Source organism: Centruroides sculpturatus, unplaced genomic scaffold (genome assembly GCF_000671375.1).
Source record: "Centruroides sculpturatus isolate CEXI.00-Female unplaced genomic scaffold, Cexi_2.0 scaffold765, whole genome shotgun sequence".
Taxonomy (NCBI): Eukaryota; Metazoa; Arthropoda; class Arachnida; order Scorpiones; family Buthidae; genus Centruroides; species Centruroides sculpturatus.
Window position 1 is genome coordinate 1 of NW_019384996.1, and position 17022 is coordinate 17022.

The following is a 17022-nucleotide window of genomic DNA, read 5'->3' on the forward strand; positions in this document are numbered from 1 at the left end:
TTTTTTTTGTTTTTGTTTATCTTTATTCAGCCAAAAATAAGATTTTTTAATTATCTATTTTTTTAAACAATGTTTATTGTACGACAGCCTGTACGATTTCTCTGAAAGGGAAATATTGAAAAAAATGACGTTTAATCTATATGTATTTTTCTTCCTAATCGAAAGACAGAGTCATATTTACAAATTCCAACTTTATCAAAGTGTACAAATGTTCTGAATCATCTTGAATAGTTCGAAAATATTTATATATTATTAAAACCCTGCTCGATTCTTACTGTGATTTATTAACTTCGCTACAATTTTTATATTAAAGCATATAAATTTTTTATAATCAGTAGCCAGTTTGAATACAATGACTAGTTATTTGCTGTGTCAATTCTTAAATTTCATATTATTGTTCTTATTGTGTGTGTGCTGCCCGTGTTTCAATATTTACACATCTCAACCTTTATTTTCAATTTATTCATCCAGATTAGAATTAAGTAGTGAAAATGTGAAAACAAGTGTGGTAAAGCCTATTTAATAGAACGCTCTACAAACGAATATCAAATATTTTAAAAAATAATTTAACCCTTATCACTAAAAACTTAAAATTCAGAACATTTTATGGAAAAAATACTTAAAAAACACCAAATAAAGATTAAATATTGTTTTTAAATGCAATATTACTAAATCTGCAAAAACAAATTTTAACGAAATTTTTAATTTAACAAATAAAAATTTGAAATTTCTAGCTCCTAAAACACCACATAGAAATTTCGTAAATATTCTGACGTTTCTTAATCACAGATAAGAATTGATTTTAATAAAAGCAAAAACCTATCTTTATATTGTAATTAATTCACTATGATTAAAACGAATAAATGTAGATTTAATATACTAACGACATAATGGAAACAATTTTGTGATAATTGATTTATAAAGTTATCAAGAAGTTAAGGAAAGTCTTATATCGATCTGACTGCAGATTTTTGCCATTACATGTTTGGATAAACAAGTAATGGTCAAAATCTCTTGATAACACTTGATGGACAGGCTGCTCTATCGGGATATAAATACAGGAATAGCAAAGATGATCAATTCTTCCACTTATTTGATCTTTACTTTCTGTTTATTTACTAAGACAAATGGCTTTTTTTATATAAGGAACTAAATCTTAAATGAAGCTTACAGCAAGAAATTTATTTAATCGACGGTAAATATTTATTACGCTTAAAATTTATTTAAAAAATACTGTATATTACTCATGTATCCTACCTTGTTTGACTTCGGGACATTCATTTGTGTTGCATGCTTGTCGAATTGGCGGTTTATTTTTTTCTTCGCAATTCATACTGACACATTGTTCGTTATTGATGCACGTTATTTCTCTCGTCTGTACTCCCGTGTCACAAGGTTTAGAGCACTGTATAGTTCAAGAATTTCAGATTAATTTCAAATATAGTTTTCTACTAAAATATTAATAATATGTTATGTATATTTCGTTTTAAATCGATAGAAATAAATCATACCTCTGTCCATTCACTAGTGTACCATTCATCTGTACATAATTGGATCTGACAGGGCTGCTCTGTCTTTGGTTTGTTCAAAGAATCACAATGAATATCTGGAATGATTTTCCAAGTATCTTGTTCCGAAGACAAACATAAGACTACGCGGCTCTGAGTTCCATTACCACAAGTGACGGAACACTAGAGTTCATTTAAACATTAATAGCCCATTAGCAATCATAAATAACATATGAAATATTTTAATTTAATAATTTCTTAACTAAGATAAAATTAAATGAAGACTAAAGTATACATGCCATATAATTACACTGATTTCCAAAATTGGTTACAATATACATATATATATATATATATATAACTATTTCTGCTTTAATTTTACGCATGAATACAGTAGACAGTATACAGTAGAGTCTCTGTAATCCGACATATATCGGACCGGCGGATGACGGATTACTGAATTTTGATATTAATATGTATGTACTGTACATTAAAACACGCACTTGGTTCACAGGCTAATCTATCGTATTAACCATAATTATGACCGTTTCGTCTACCACATTTGCAACATACAACTAGCGACTGACAGGTTTATCAGTCTCTCTCTGTCGAATACATCGACAAGTAGTAACAGGAAAATGTCATGTGCGCCGCCCTGCGGATTACTGGACGTGTCGGACTGGAGAGTGATAGACTAAAAAGACTCTACTGCATTACAATTTATACTTTATTATATACAAACTGTATACTACACTATAGTTAGATTAGAACTGATTATTATTTTGAAGTAAGAACAATAATTAAATTTATTTATCTTCGGTAAAGTATTTGTTTAAAATACAAAATAAAAGTCTACACCAGTGTTTTTCAATCTTCTTGAATAAGCGACCCCTTTACAAGTTAAAAAATTCTGGCGACCCCCAGGGCCATATTAAAACTATGTCAGTGATTTTAAAAACTACGTATTTAAGTTTCTTTCTGTTGAGACTTAAATAGCGATCAAAAAACCAACTGCACTGTAAAATAAACAGGCACAGCCTTCTCACTGAGATTGTAGTTTTTTTTATTATAGTGTAGGACCTACAAACACTTGTCTTTTTCTTTTACCCGCGACCCCCCGTGTAAGGCTTTGCGGCACCCAGGGGGGTCGCGACCCACAGGGTTGAAAAACACTGGTCTACACAATATTTATATTAAGGACACCATTAAAAACAACTGTCTTAAACTTTTTTAAACGTCGTAAATGCAATAAATTTCATATACACTATTACAATTTGTGTTGATAAAAAAGTGCAAAACTTTTTATCTTTTTCAAAACAAATAAACAATAAAAGTAAAATTGATAAGATCATCCGTAAACAAAGACAATTTTCTCTAGAATCTCATCAGTTACTCTATGGCAGATAATTCTTATCATTGTGAAAAATCTTTCATTTCTGACAACAAAAAAAGGCTCATACATTTATATAAAACTAAAACTATATTAAAATGATATTAAGTTATATTAAAGACTCATGCCTATAAAACGTCAGAAATCAATTTTACTTGATTTTAATATTCTAATTTCGCATTCATTTTAATTATTTTATTTCATTTTGGTCATTTGATTTTTCATATTCCAGGAACAAGTTGCATTAAAGATTTGAAGCTTTATTTTCATTTCGGCAATTTCTTCATACTCGATACTCTACTTTTAAATCGAATTTTAGAATTATTAAAGTTTATAACATCTTTTCACTTAATTTTAGTATATCAAATAATTTTATATCTCTTAATGGACTATTTAAGTTGAAATCTAAAATAATATAAAATTATATTTTGTTTCATAAATTGAATCAATTAAAACTAATAGCATGAAAAGTGTGTTCGCATTACTTATATTCTGTGTTTCGTCAGTTCTTTACATGAATATATAGGATAAATATAGTAGTAATTATAATGGAATTATATAATTTTGTATAATCTCACTGATTGTTTAAATTGAAACATAAACTTTTCGTTTGCAGGATACTTTAAACTGTAAAATCAAATAATAGTGGTTTGGTATTTCAAAAATTCACGAGTAAACTTAATACAATATAATATAATTCGTGGACACTATGAAGCCTATCTAGAATACATCAAGTTTTCTGAATGAAAAATGTCTTATTTGGCTGAAAAATGTACTAAAATAGACATCAAATGTGTTTCATTAGATACTAAATATTATTTGGAATCATAACATCATTTTTAAAAAATCCAGGAACGAGTTGCATAATTTTTCTGGCAATAAAATTAAAATTGTGTGTTGATTATGATTTAAACAATTTTTATTATAAAATGGCAAAAAGCTTAATTTTGAGAATAGAGATCAGTTTTATTTTAAAAAATTGTAAATGCTAACAAGGAGTAAATTCTTCATTAAGTCCGACCCCACTCGAAATATGTCTCATGACTCCCTCTATCTTTTACCTCCTCGCCTTTAACCATCAAAATTTAATACCATCAATCCTCTAATATCCAAAGAGTACCGTGAAAAATTTCAAAAATTTTCGACAAAAGGCACAGAAGTTATTAAGCTTCAAAGTGGGTAAACAAAATCGTGCCACGCATACAAACATCCATATGTAAGCCAATAGAAACCTCCAACTTCCCAACCTTTTGCATATCTCGACGTTTCAAGATCTCGAGCCCAAAAATGTAAAAAATTTTTGAAGTGGTCATTTTTTTGACCGATCGCCACATTTTCTCTGTTATACATAATAGCCAGGAAAATAAACGTTACTGATAGACAAGTAAGAAAAACGAAAAATTCAAAATATTTTCCAGAAAACGTGAGAAAATAAAGAAAGTTTTGTGTACAACACAATTTATTTCCTACTCTATCTCACGAATTTCTAGTTTTATCTATTTCTATCTGTCAACAAAAAAGTAGGATCGAAAATTAGCTGAAACAATTTTGGTCATTTCTGACTTCTGTAAGTATAACAAGTTTTAGAGATTGATTCAGAAATTCTGAACTGTATAATTTTAATCTACATTTGATCTAATCGTTATGAATAAATCAGCATACCATAAATCACATTTCTAAACTGTCCATCAAAATTTTTGGTAATGCAAAAATTTTAGAAAACTTCAATAAGATTTAAGAATTCAACTTCGTGATTTTACTTTGTTTTCTTCAAACTAGAACAGAAGAAAAATCACAGATATATTGGATTTGTTAGGAAACTACATAAGCATTTTAATGAAGACACTTGATATTGTAATCGATATACTTTTAACATTAAAGTCAAGTTGTAATTTCGACTATTATTTGAAATTAGATATTACTATAAATGAATTGTTCACTGTTCTAATCTGATATAAATTTATAATTAAATTTATATCTTCTATGTTCTAAATTTGTTATAAATTTTATGATTATTTAGAAATACTGTATTCAGAAAAACAATGAAATTAATTATTTACATTAAAGTTCAAAGTTCATAAAGAGAATGAAAATTTAGCGACAGCTTTGAAAAATTTTTGTAATTCATTATGCTACCCTCGTCATACTTGTGGCTAAACACGGTAATAAATTAATGAATTTCAAAAATAAAAGGTGAAAATACAGAAATATGTAAAAAGTGAGATGTTGAGGAATTAATTCCACTTCTCAATATAATAATCGACATATCAATAATTTTAATTCATATTTACTGTATTTTGTTTCATCTTCCTATTAGATAGTTTTTCAAAAAATTAAATTCCATGTTAATATAGATGAAATTTAGTCTCTGCTATAAGATAATGTCAAATGGAATGATCTCAAATGATAAATACTCGTATATTAATCACTTTATACAAAGATATACTTTAAAAGTTTTTTTTTATAATTCGAACAGGTTCAGAAAACAATACCAATTTGATAATATAATTTTTCCCCAATCGTTGAGACATGTCTCTTGATGAAGATTATAAAAATATGCGAAGATATATAAAATATAATGAAAAATGACATGGTACGATTAATGGAATAAGGCAACCCTTGGGCGATGTGCCAAGAGGATGCCTCCTGGGAAGACTTTCTATGGGAAACTGTCTAGTATTTAGGTGAAGAAAACCAGGAAAATTCCACGTGGCCAGAACTTTGGTGAGACTCGAACCAGCTACCAACTTTACTACTAAAAGAAAATTTTTCAGAGGTTCTTTAAATTCTCAGAACATTTTTCAGAAGTTTTTACTTTATTAAAATAAAAACTTCCGGAAAAATGTTCTGAGGATTTAAAAAATAGTTTTTTTGATGTTTATAATGAATAGAATTTTCCCTAAAATCAAAAAAAAAATTAGTAAAAAATTATCGAACTTAAAATAAGACTAAAACATTCAAATAAGAAAGCCTGAAATAACATTATTTTATATGATTTCTTTGTATAGAAACGAGTGACGATGCGAGAAATATGAAAAATAAATGAATGATTCTATTCTAAAATATTCATGAAAAAATGATTCTATTTATGATTCATGCAACTCGAAAGAATATTTCTCAAATCATTAATATTCTGAGAGTGAATGACGACGATAGATGAATGTTGGAAATATTATGCAATATAACGATTACTAAATATAAAACATTACACGAATACGTCAGAATATTTTGTTCCAAATACTGAGAATGACTCGAAAATTGAATATCTTATTTCAGAAAAATAGGAAAATTTTATGCTGTCAATAGAACAAATTGATCCAAAATTTTCGTAAGAAATATTATTAATGTTTAATGATTACTATTTGCGAAATGTTTAAAATGAAATTAATGGAGAAAAAATTTATCAGTAATGATAATATTCTCACGCAATATATAAAGCTTTCAATAATGATTAGTCAGATTTCTTGTCTCATTTTTATAAGCGAATGCATCAATATCAATTATTTTATCTTGGCATATATGAAATAATCATTAACTTTTTGCATGTAGATCTATGTCTTATGCCTATTTATATACTTAACCTTATTTGATTTTTTATTTCTTATGCATTCTTTATGTTTTTTTTTTTTAAATGAGTTTCTATTGTAAATGGACTACAATTGTTATTATGCAAGTGTATATATTAAATGCGATTTATGAATACGAACTTTACATAATTTTATTTAGTTTTTAAATACATTAGGAACAGTGACATGAATATACTATAAATAATAAATATGTAATTGAATATAATTGAAAATAATCCTATTAATTTATTTATAGACTAATTAAACTATAATTTTTAAAATTTTAAATTAGTTCCCTTAACAGAAAACGGTAAATTATGAGTATGAATTTAAACAGAAATTATATTAGAAGAAAATTACTTTCAAAAATATAAATTTTTGATTGAATTTCTTTAAACGAGAAAATTAAAAGATATTTAAATATTTGTTTACAGTATTTTTATATAATGAAGTTACACGCATCAATCCTTGCATAAGTGTAAAGATTGATGCGTGCAACATCATAATGTAAACGTATACTGTATACTATTGAAATATAGATAAATATATAAAGAAATACGAATATATTGTTAATTTATATTAAAATAACATACAAGAATTTGAACTTTAAGAAAATGACTTGTTTAATAATAGACACAAAATTTTATTTTTTCCGGGAATATTTTCATATATTATGACTATAATTTTTGTTTTAATATCCGTAACACATGAAAATTTTAAAATTATTTTTAATTTGTTATTTCACATTTCAACAAATAGATATTTTTAATTATCACAGAATTATTACAACTCACATTCATCAATGATATATAATTGTTTCAATTTATTAGTTAAAAATTATAAATGAGTTGTATTGTTTTAAATTCATTATTTAATTTAACATATTTTATACATTATACATCTCATGTATTTACTGTAATTGTAATGTAATTGCACTTTGTAAAGCCAAATTTTAGTAAAAAATAAAAAAAACATATTCGTTAAGTAGCGTATTAGCATTGTTTAAGTGCAACAAAATTTAATATGATTCTAATAAAATAAATTAATTATCAACTTTATATTTAATATAAATGATATATGATTATAATAATTACTCATCTGAATACAAACTACCTTAAATAAACTGAATAATTTAAATATTTCTAGCTAACATAACAGATTTAAGCAAAAAGAATTTCGCAAATGAAGATTCCAAAACTAATCAGAAAAAGAAAAATTATATACATTTCTATAAGAAATTTTACATAAAATTTATAATTAATAATAATATAATACTGAATATTTTAAGAAATCTAAACAATTAATAAAATCGAAGAAAAATAAGAAAGTTAGTATTTTTTAAAAGACATATTTATTAACTTTACTACTTTGTTTTTAGTTTTAATATCTGCTAATGATACAAGTAAATAAAAAAAAATAGAATAATACTGTATTTATTTTAAGAAATAATTGTTTACTGTAAGAAGTGTCACCGATAATTCAAAAAGGATGGTATAACAATGAAATTCTGATAATTTGATTCAGTTTAATGCTCTTCAAGTTACGGAAGAAATCTGACAAGTAAGCTTTCTGTTGATAATTAAAGGTCGTTCTACTCTGAAAACGAGTTCAAAGAAATAAAAAAGACGATAACGATAAAAAATAAATTCGGTTTCATCAAGTAGAAATATCTTTCACTTTTTGAATTATGAAAAATAGTTACGGTAAAAGATTCATTCCAAAGAAATGAATTAACTTATCTAACATTAAGAAATATATCTTAGATCTAATCTGTGAATAATATATTATTATAGTACAGAACATTAAATGGTGTTCTGTGCAAAAATGTTAACTTGTTTTCTAACTTAATTTTTACTTAAAAATTTATTTGTATCATTCTTTAGAAAAATCAATAAATGTTTAGTGAAATTATCTAGATTAGCATCTAATATGCCAACCTTCAAGAAGACTGAATATTATTAATTAAGAGAATTTATTGATTATTAATTATGAACTTTCTAATAGATAAATTTGTTTTATAGAATAAACCTCTTAATATTAATAAAGTTTTCAATTAAAGGAAACTTCTAAGGTAAATTAAACAAATGTTTAAATTGAAAAGTTCATTTTATCAGATCTTAGGGCGTAAGAAGTAGATGGAAACTTCAGTAAACATTTTCAAAAATATTTTAAAAGAAATAAATTTTAAGTTAAATTTGCATTGTAAAATTTAAGGAAAAAGTTTCAGAACTTAAATTTTTATTTAATGGCTGAAAATTTTTATTTCTTGTTAATGCATATTCACCGGAAGCAAAATTCATTTCCTGAAAACTGAATTACAAATTATGTACTGATTGTTCGATTTAGCAAATGAAAAGAAATTTTGAAATATAAAAATCCATAAGAATGCTCTTTGGATTATTATGACTTTAATAAATAATAATAAGTCTTCTATAATAAGAATTTCTTATACTTATTACAGAAATATTATTGACATAAACCTTACATAATAAATAAAATTCTATAATCACTTCTAATCTTTCTTTAATTATAAAATATATAATTAAAATACATTTAAAATTTCTTTATTCTGCTTATGTTTTAAGTTGGAGATTATTTATTGTTATTAAAGAATGATTACTAAATCTATAAGCCATTATTTAAGTACTTAAAAAATAAATCAATCAATCAAATTTCTTAAAATAAACAAAATAAAAAGTATATTAATAATATCTAAATATCTAAAACGTAGTTTTACGTTTTTTATAAAAGACATCAATCTATTTTTGAAATAAATTGTTTTGAAAAAGATTTGAATTTTAAATAAAAATTTAAATGTTATTTTCATGCAGACCCGTACACAGGCTTTTTAAAGACTATTTTTTCATGATGTAGTTTATTAATTCTTATAATATACTGTACATGTACAATGCAATAAACTAAGGAGGAACTGAACCGGTACAAAACAAATATATACTGTTTAATTTTATTCAAATTTTTAAATTTTTTCAAAAATAGAAGCCCAAAACACCCCATGCACGGTCTTGTTTTTAATAATTCCACATATTTTTTTGAACAAAAAATACTCAGCTGAAGAATTTAATTAAAATTTACAAATGTAAAAGTAAAAAAAATTTACCGTAATATTTTATAAGATTTATATTTACAGAATACATGTAATGTCTTATAAGTCTATAGATCATGGTTAATAAATAGATTTTTGATCTGAAACCGTATTGATTTAAGTGAATGCGAATTTAATGACAAGATTTATGGAAACGAAATGAAATATTGTCGAACTTCATAAAAAATAGTCTTGAAGAATTGTAAAATGGATTATCATTTTACTTTACAAAAAAATCTATCATCAAACTAAAAATTCTGTACTGTATTTTGATAATCTGAAATATAAGATTTTAGTTCAAATAAAAACATATAAATTGAATTTCAAATGCTTTCCACTTAAAAACTTTTATTAATTAATACAGGAATATAGAAAATTTATTTTTGATTTTCTAAATTTCAGCATTTAAAAATAAAATCTCGCTTGATTAAATTAATTTTCTTCTTCAAGCTATTTAAAATTGAAAACTGTTGAATGTAAAAGTAGATATTTATTGTGCTTGAAATAATTCAAAAGTTTGTAAAATATGTAAGACGGCTGTAAAAATTTTTTAGACAGACAAATGTTTTATATTTTGAAAGAAGTTTCAAAATATATATATTTACAGATAACGTTGTATCTAGAAGGAAATACTGCATTTAGCATTTTATGAGCCTGAAATACTAGCATTGATTTATCGGTTGAATGTGTAAGCTCTATATTCCAAAATCAATTCAATGTTACAATAGCGATATGAAGTTCAGAAATCTCTACGTCTGACTATACTTATATATTAAAATATCAAAACTTTATCTATAAAACAGAAAATGATTTAAAGGTTAGCCTATATTAAAAAATATAACTCTGTAAAGCTTCAAAATGTTAGAAAAGTCATACTTTTTATGTTACATATTCTGACAAGGATTTTTTTCTCGCTTTATGAACAAACTTAATTTTTATATCTTAACAGAATAAATTATTTTAATTTATTATTACTTCTGCAAATTTCACTGTTTAATTTATTGAAATAATTATGTTAAATAATTTTTGAATTTTCCAAATATAAAATGTATACTGTATCATTTTGGCCCATCAAGTGTGTTAATCTGTATAAAATTTTTATAAAAATTACTTAGATTAAGTTTGATCGTCTACTACCTACTTCCAGAATTATCTGAAGTCATAATTATTTTGTATAACTTTCCATAATTTGGTATAATTTTTTATTGTACTATATAGTATATATAGATAGAGTATTGTAATTATTAAGATTTTAAGCGAAAATATAAATTATTAATATATTTTGTTCAAAATTTTGAAATATTTGTCTTTTGAATTTCTCAATGCTTTGTCAGATAATACCAAAACTTCCTCTGATAAATAGAGCAAAGTACAAAGTTTATCATAGGAAGAGAACTGTAGCCGATAATTACATCTGGTACTACAAGTAACTACCAATTCGTTTATTTTATTTTCGTTCGTTCTTTTTCTTCTTCGTTTTGATGTATTTTCACATTTATAAATGGCATTAGAATTCATCGTTGCTGAATATTTTCTAAGTTGTGTTTTTATGATCATTCACATTCATCTGTTATTATAAAAGTCATTGTCTATGCAATCTGCAGAAAACTTTATCTGATCCTAAAGTCAATATCACCCGAATATCAGTCGAGGAAATTATGTTTTCGTTGACGTGACAATGCTCCCTCTTACAGATGGTTCATAAAACAAGTCTATATACGAAGTAACACGACATGGCATTAAGCAGCCACATCGGGTGATATTGACCACGATGTGGCATCAAGTTGCAACGAAAATGAATGCGAAGCAAAATATAAATAACTGTTCTTAAGTTTTAAAACAAAGTTTATCTGTCTTAAAATAAAGAACATTATCCGTCTGGAAGGGCCCAAAAATAATTATTTAGACCACATTTTGTGTCCTTCGCTAGCAATCTTTGAGGCTTGGCTCGCAAACAAGCAAGAAAATTTATTGTTTATCAATGTGTAAAGAATCTCCATCCAATCAAATGAATGGGTGCTTAATCCTTTTATTACAGATAAGAAATATATTGCGTATCTAATTTTCATATTTAGACATTCATGAATTTATAAATCTGTTTAATTACGATGTAGCAAGGAATTATAATGGTTAATGACCTAATTAATGCACGCTCACATTTATCTTTTAAATCAAAATTACTTTAGTTTCTTGTTATTATTACAATTTTGAAAAGGATGACATGTAATTAGTTTTTATTAAATTATTAATTGAGATTTTACGCTTTGGAACTTTATACTTAATATATTCTTACATATTAATTTTATTCAAATTTTTAAATTTTTTCAAAAATAGAAGCCCAAAACACCCCATGCACGGTCTTGTTTTTAATAATTCCACATATTTTTTTGAACAAAAAATACTCAGCTGAAGAATTTAATTAAAATTTACAAATGTAAAAGTAAAAAAAATTTACCGTAATATTTTATAAGATTTATATTTACAGAATACATGTAATGTCTTATAAGTCTATAGATCATGGTTAATAAATAGATTTTTGATCTGAAACCGTATTGATTTAAGTGAATGCGAATTTAATGACAAGATTTATGGAAACGAAATGAAATATTGTCGAACTTCATAAAAAATAGTCTTGAAGAATTGTAAAATGGATTATCATTTTACTTTACAAAAAAATCTATCATCAAACTAAAAATTCTGTACTGTATTTTGATAATCTGAAATATAAGATTTTAGTTCAAATAAAAACATATAAATTGAATTTCAAATGCTTTCCACTTAAAAACTTTTATTAATTAATACAGGAATATAGAAAATTTATTTTTGATTTTCTAAATTTCAGCATTTAAAAATAAAATCTCGCTTGATTAAATTAATTTTCTTCTTCAAGCTATTTAAAATTGAAAACTGTTGAATGTAAAAGTAGATATTTATTGTGCTTGAAATAATTCAAAAGTTTGTAAAATATGTAAGACGGCTGTAAAAATTTTTTAGACAGACAAATGTTTTATATTTTGAAAGAAGTTTCAAAATATATATATTTACAGATAACGTTGTATCTAGAAGGAAATACTGCATTTAGCATTTTATGAGCCTGAAATACTAGCATTGATTTATCGGTTGAATGTGTAAGCTCTATATTCCAAAATCAATTCAATGTTACAATAGCGATATGAAGTTCAGAAATCTCTACGTCTGACTATACTTATATATTNTTTTACATAAAATTTATAATTAATAATAATATAATACTGAATATTTTAAGAAATCTAAACAATTAATAAAATCGAAGAAAAATAAGAAAGTTAGTATTTTTTAAAAGACATATTTATTAACTTTACTACTTTGTTTTTAGTTTTAATATCTGCTAATGATACAAGTAAATAAAAAAAAATAGAATAATACTGTATTTATTTTAAGAAATAATTGTTTACTGTAAGAAGTGTCACCGATAATTCAAAAAGGATGGTATAACAATGAAATTCTGATAATTTGATTCAGTTTAATGCTCTTCAAGTTACGGAAGAAATCTGACAAGTAAGCTTTCTGTTGACAATTAAAGGTCGTTCTACTCTGAAAACGAGTTCAAAGAAATAAAAAAGACGATAACGATAAAAAATAAATTCGGTTTCATCAAGTAGAAATATCTTTCACTTTTTGAATTATGAAAAATAGTTACGGTAAAAGATTCATTCCAAAGAAATGAATTAACTTATCTAACATTAAGAAATATATCTTAGATCTAATCTGTGAATAATATATTATTATAGTACAGAACATTAAATGGTGTTCTGTGCAAAAATGTTAACTTGTTTTCTAACTTAATTTTTACTTAAAAATTTATTTGTATCATTCTTTAGAAAAATCAATAAATGTTTAGTGAAATTATCTAGATTAGCATCTAATATGCCAACCTTCAAGAAGACTGAATATTATTAATTAAGAGAATTTATTGATTATTAATTATGAACTTTCTAATAGATAAATTTGTTTTATAGAATAAACCTCTTAATATTAATAAAGTTTTCAATTAAAGGAAACTTCTAAGGTAAATTAAACAAATGTTTAAATTGAAAAGTTCATTTTATCAGATCTTAGGGCGTAAGAAGTAGATGGAAACTTCAGTAAACATTTTCAAAAATATTTTAAAAGAAATAAATTTTAAGTTAAATTTGCATTGTAAAATTTAAGGAAAAAGTTTCAGAACTTAAATTTTTATTTAATGGCTGAAAATTTTTATTTCTTGTTAATGCATATTCACCGGAAGCAAAATTCATTTCCTGAAAACTGAATTACAAATTATGTACTGATTGTTCGATTTAGCAAATGAAAAGAAATTTTGAAATATAAAAATCCATAAGAATGCTCTTTGGATTATTATGACTTTAATAAATAATAATAAGTCTTCTATAATAAGAATTTCTTATACTTATTACAGAAATATTATTGACATAAACCTTACATAATAAATAAAATTCTATAATCACTTCTAATCTTTCTTTAATTATAAAATATATAATTAAAATACATTTAAAATTTCTTTATTCTGCTTATGTTTTAAGTTGGAGATTATTTATTGTTATTAAAGAATGATTACTAAATCTATAAGCCATTATTTAAGTACTTAAAAAATAAATCAATCAATCAAATTTCTTAAAATAAACAAAATAAAAAGTATATTAATAATATCTAAATATCTAAAACGTAGTTTTACGTTTTTTATAAAAGACATCAATCTATTTTTGAAATAAATTGTTTTGAAAAAGATTTGAATTTTAAATAAAAATTTAAATGTTATTTTCATGCAGACCCGTACACAGGCTTTTTAAAGACTATTTTTTCATGATGTAGTTTATTAATTCTTATAATATACTGTACATGTACAATGCAATAAACTAAGGAGGAACTGAACCGGTACAAAACAAATATATACTGTTTAATTTTATTCAAATTTTTAAATTTTTTCAAAAATAGAAGCCCAAAACACCCCATGCACGGTCTTGTTTTTAATAATTCCACATATTTTTTTGAACAAAAAATACTCAGCTGAAGAATTTAATTAAAATTTACAAATGTAAAAGTAAAAAAAATTTACCGTAATATTTTATAAGATTTATATTTACAGAATACATGTAATGTCTTATAAGTCTATAGATCATGGTTAATAAATAGATTTTTGATCTGAAACCGTATTGATTTAAGTGAATGCGAATTTAATGACAAGATTTATGGAAACGAAATGAAATATTGTCGAACTTCATAAAAAATAGTCTTGAAGAATTGTAAAATGGATTATCATTTTACTTTACAAAAAAATCTATCATCAAACTAAAAATTCTGTACTGTATTTTGATAATCTGAAATATAAGATTTTAGTTCAAATAAAAACATATAAATTGAATTTCAAATGCTTTCCACTTAAAAACTTTTATTAATTAATACAGGAATATAGAAAATTTATTTTTGATTTTCTAAATTTCAGCATTTAAAAATAAAATCTCGCTTGATTAAATTAATTTTCTTCTTCAAGCTATTTAAAATTGAAAACTGTTGAATGTAAAAGTAGATATTTATTGTGCTTGAAATAATTCAAAAGTTTGTAAAATATGTAAGACGGCTGTAAAAATTTTTTAGACAGACAAATGTTTTATATTTTGAAAGAAGTTTCAAAATATATATATTTACAGATAACGTTGTATCTAGAAGGAAATACTGCATTTAGCATTTTATGAGCCTGAAATACTAGCATTGATTTATCGGTTGAATGTGTAAGCTCTATATTCCAAAATCAATTCAATGTTACAATAGCGATATGAAGTTCAGAAATCTCTACGTCTGACTATACTTATATATTAAAATATCAAAACTTTATCTATAAAACAGAAAATGATTTAAAGGTTAGCCTATATTAAAAAATATAACTCTGTAAAGCTTCAAAATGTTAGAAAAGTCATACTTTTTATGTTACATATTCTGACAAGGATTTTTTTCTCGCTTTATGAACAAACTTAATTTTTATATCTTAACAGAATAAATTATTTTAATTTATTATTACTTCTGCAAATTTCACTGTTTAATTTATTGAAATAATTATGTTAAATAATTTTTGAATTTTCCAAATATAAAATGTATACTGTATCATTTTGGCCCATCAAGTGTGTTAATCTGTATAAAATTTTTATAAAAATTACTTAGATTAAGTTTGATCGTCTACTACCTACTTCCAGAATTATCTGAAGTCATAATTATTTTGTATAACTTTCCATAATTTGGTATAATTTTTTATTGTACTATATAGTATATATAGATAGAGTATTGTAATTATTAAGATTTTAAGCGAAAATATAAATTATTAATATATTTTGTTCAAAATTTTGAAATATTTGTCTTTTGAATTTCTCAATGCTTTGTCAGATAATACCAAAACTTCCTCTGATAAATAGAGCAAAGTACAAAGTTTATCATAGGAAGAGAACTGTAGCCGATAATTACATCTGGTACTACAAGTAACTACCAATTCGTTTATTTTATTTTCGTTCGTTCTTTTTCTTCTTCGTTTTGATGTATTTTCACATTTATAAATGGCATTAGAATTCATCGTTGCTGAATATTTTCTAAGTTGTGTTTTTATGATCATTCACATTCATCTGTTATTATAAAAGTCATTGTCTATGCAATCTGCAGAAAACTTTATCTGATCCTAAAGTCAATATCACCCGAATATCAGTCGAGGAAATTATGTTTTCGTTGACGTGACAATGCTCCCTCTTACAGATGGTTCATAAAACAAGTCTATATACGAAGTAACACGACATGGCATTAAGCAGCCACATCGGGTGATATTGACCACGATGTGGCATCAAGTTGCAACGAAAATGAATGCGAAGCAAAATATAAATAACTGTTCTTAAGTTTTAAAACAAAGTTTATCTGTCTTAAAATAAAGAACATTATCCGTCTGGAAGGGCCCAAAAATAATTATTTAGACCACATTTTGTGTCCTTCGCTAGCAATCTTTGAGGCTTGGCTCGCAAACAAGCAAGAAAATTTATTGTTTATCAATGTGTAAAGAATCTCCATCCAATCAAATGAATGGGTGCTTAATCCTTTTATTACAGATAAGAAATATATTGCGTATCTAATTTTCATATTTAGACATTCATGAATTTATAAATCTGTTTAATTACGATGTAGCAAGGAATTATAATGGTTAATGACCTAATTAATGCACGCTCACATTTATCTTTTAAATCAAAATTACTTTAGTTTCTTGTTATTATTACAATTTTGAAAAGGATGACATGTAATTAGTTTTTATTAAATTATTAATTGAGATTTTACGCTTTGGAACTTTATACTTAATATATTCTTACATATAAATATTTAAAGATATAGATTTTCTTAATAAAATAAACAATATCTAGTTGTAGAATATATATATTATTTCATTTTATC

The 17022-nt window shown here is 24.6% G+C and overlaps 1 protein-coding gene across 4 annotated transcripts in view; it reads right to left on the minus strand.

Annotated features, from left to right (window-relative positions):
- Positions 1-877: 877 nt before the first annotated feature.
- The window catches only part of LOC111633126 (thrombospondin type-1 domain-containing protein 4-like), an 88427-nt gene continuing 72282 nt past the window's right edge, over positions 878-17022 (minus strand). For 2 of the 4 annotated variants that reach the window (XM_023377658.1, XM_023377660.1), the window contains 2 exons: positions 1512-1691; positions 880-1405 (listed from right to left, as the gene is read on the minus strand). In XM_023377658.1, coding sequence (XP_023233426.1) covers positions 1241-1405; positions 1512-1691 — 345 coding nt within the window. In that variant the 3' untranslated portion in view covers positions 880-1240. Of the gene's footprint in view, positions 1406-1511; positions 1692-17022 lie in introns of all 4 variants that reach the window. The other 2 variants (XM_023377657.1, XM_023377659.1) reach the window with 2 other exon arrangements.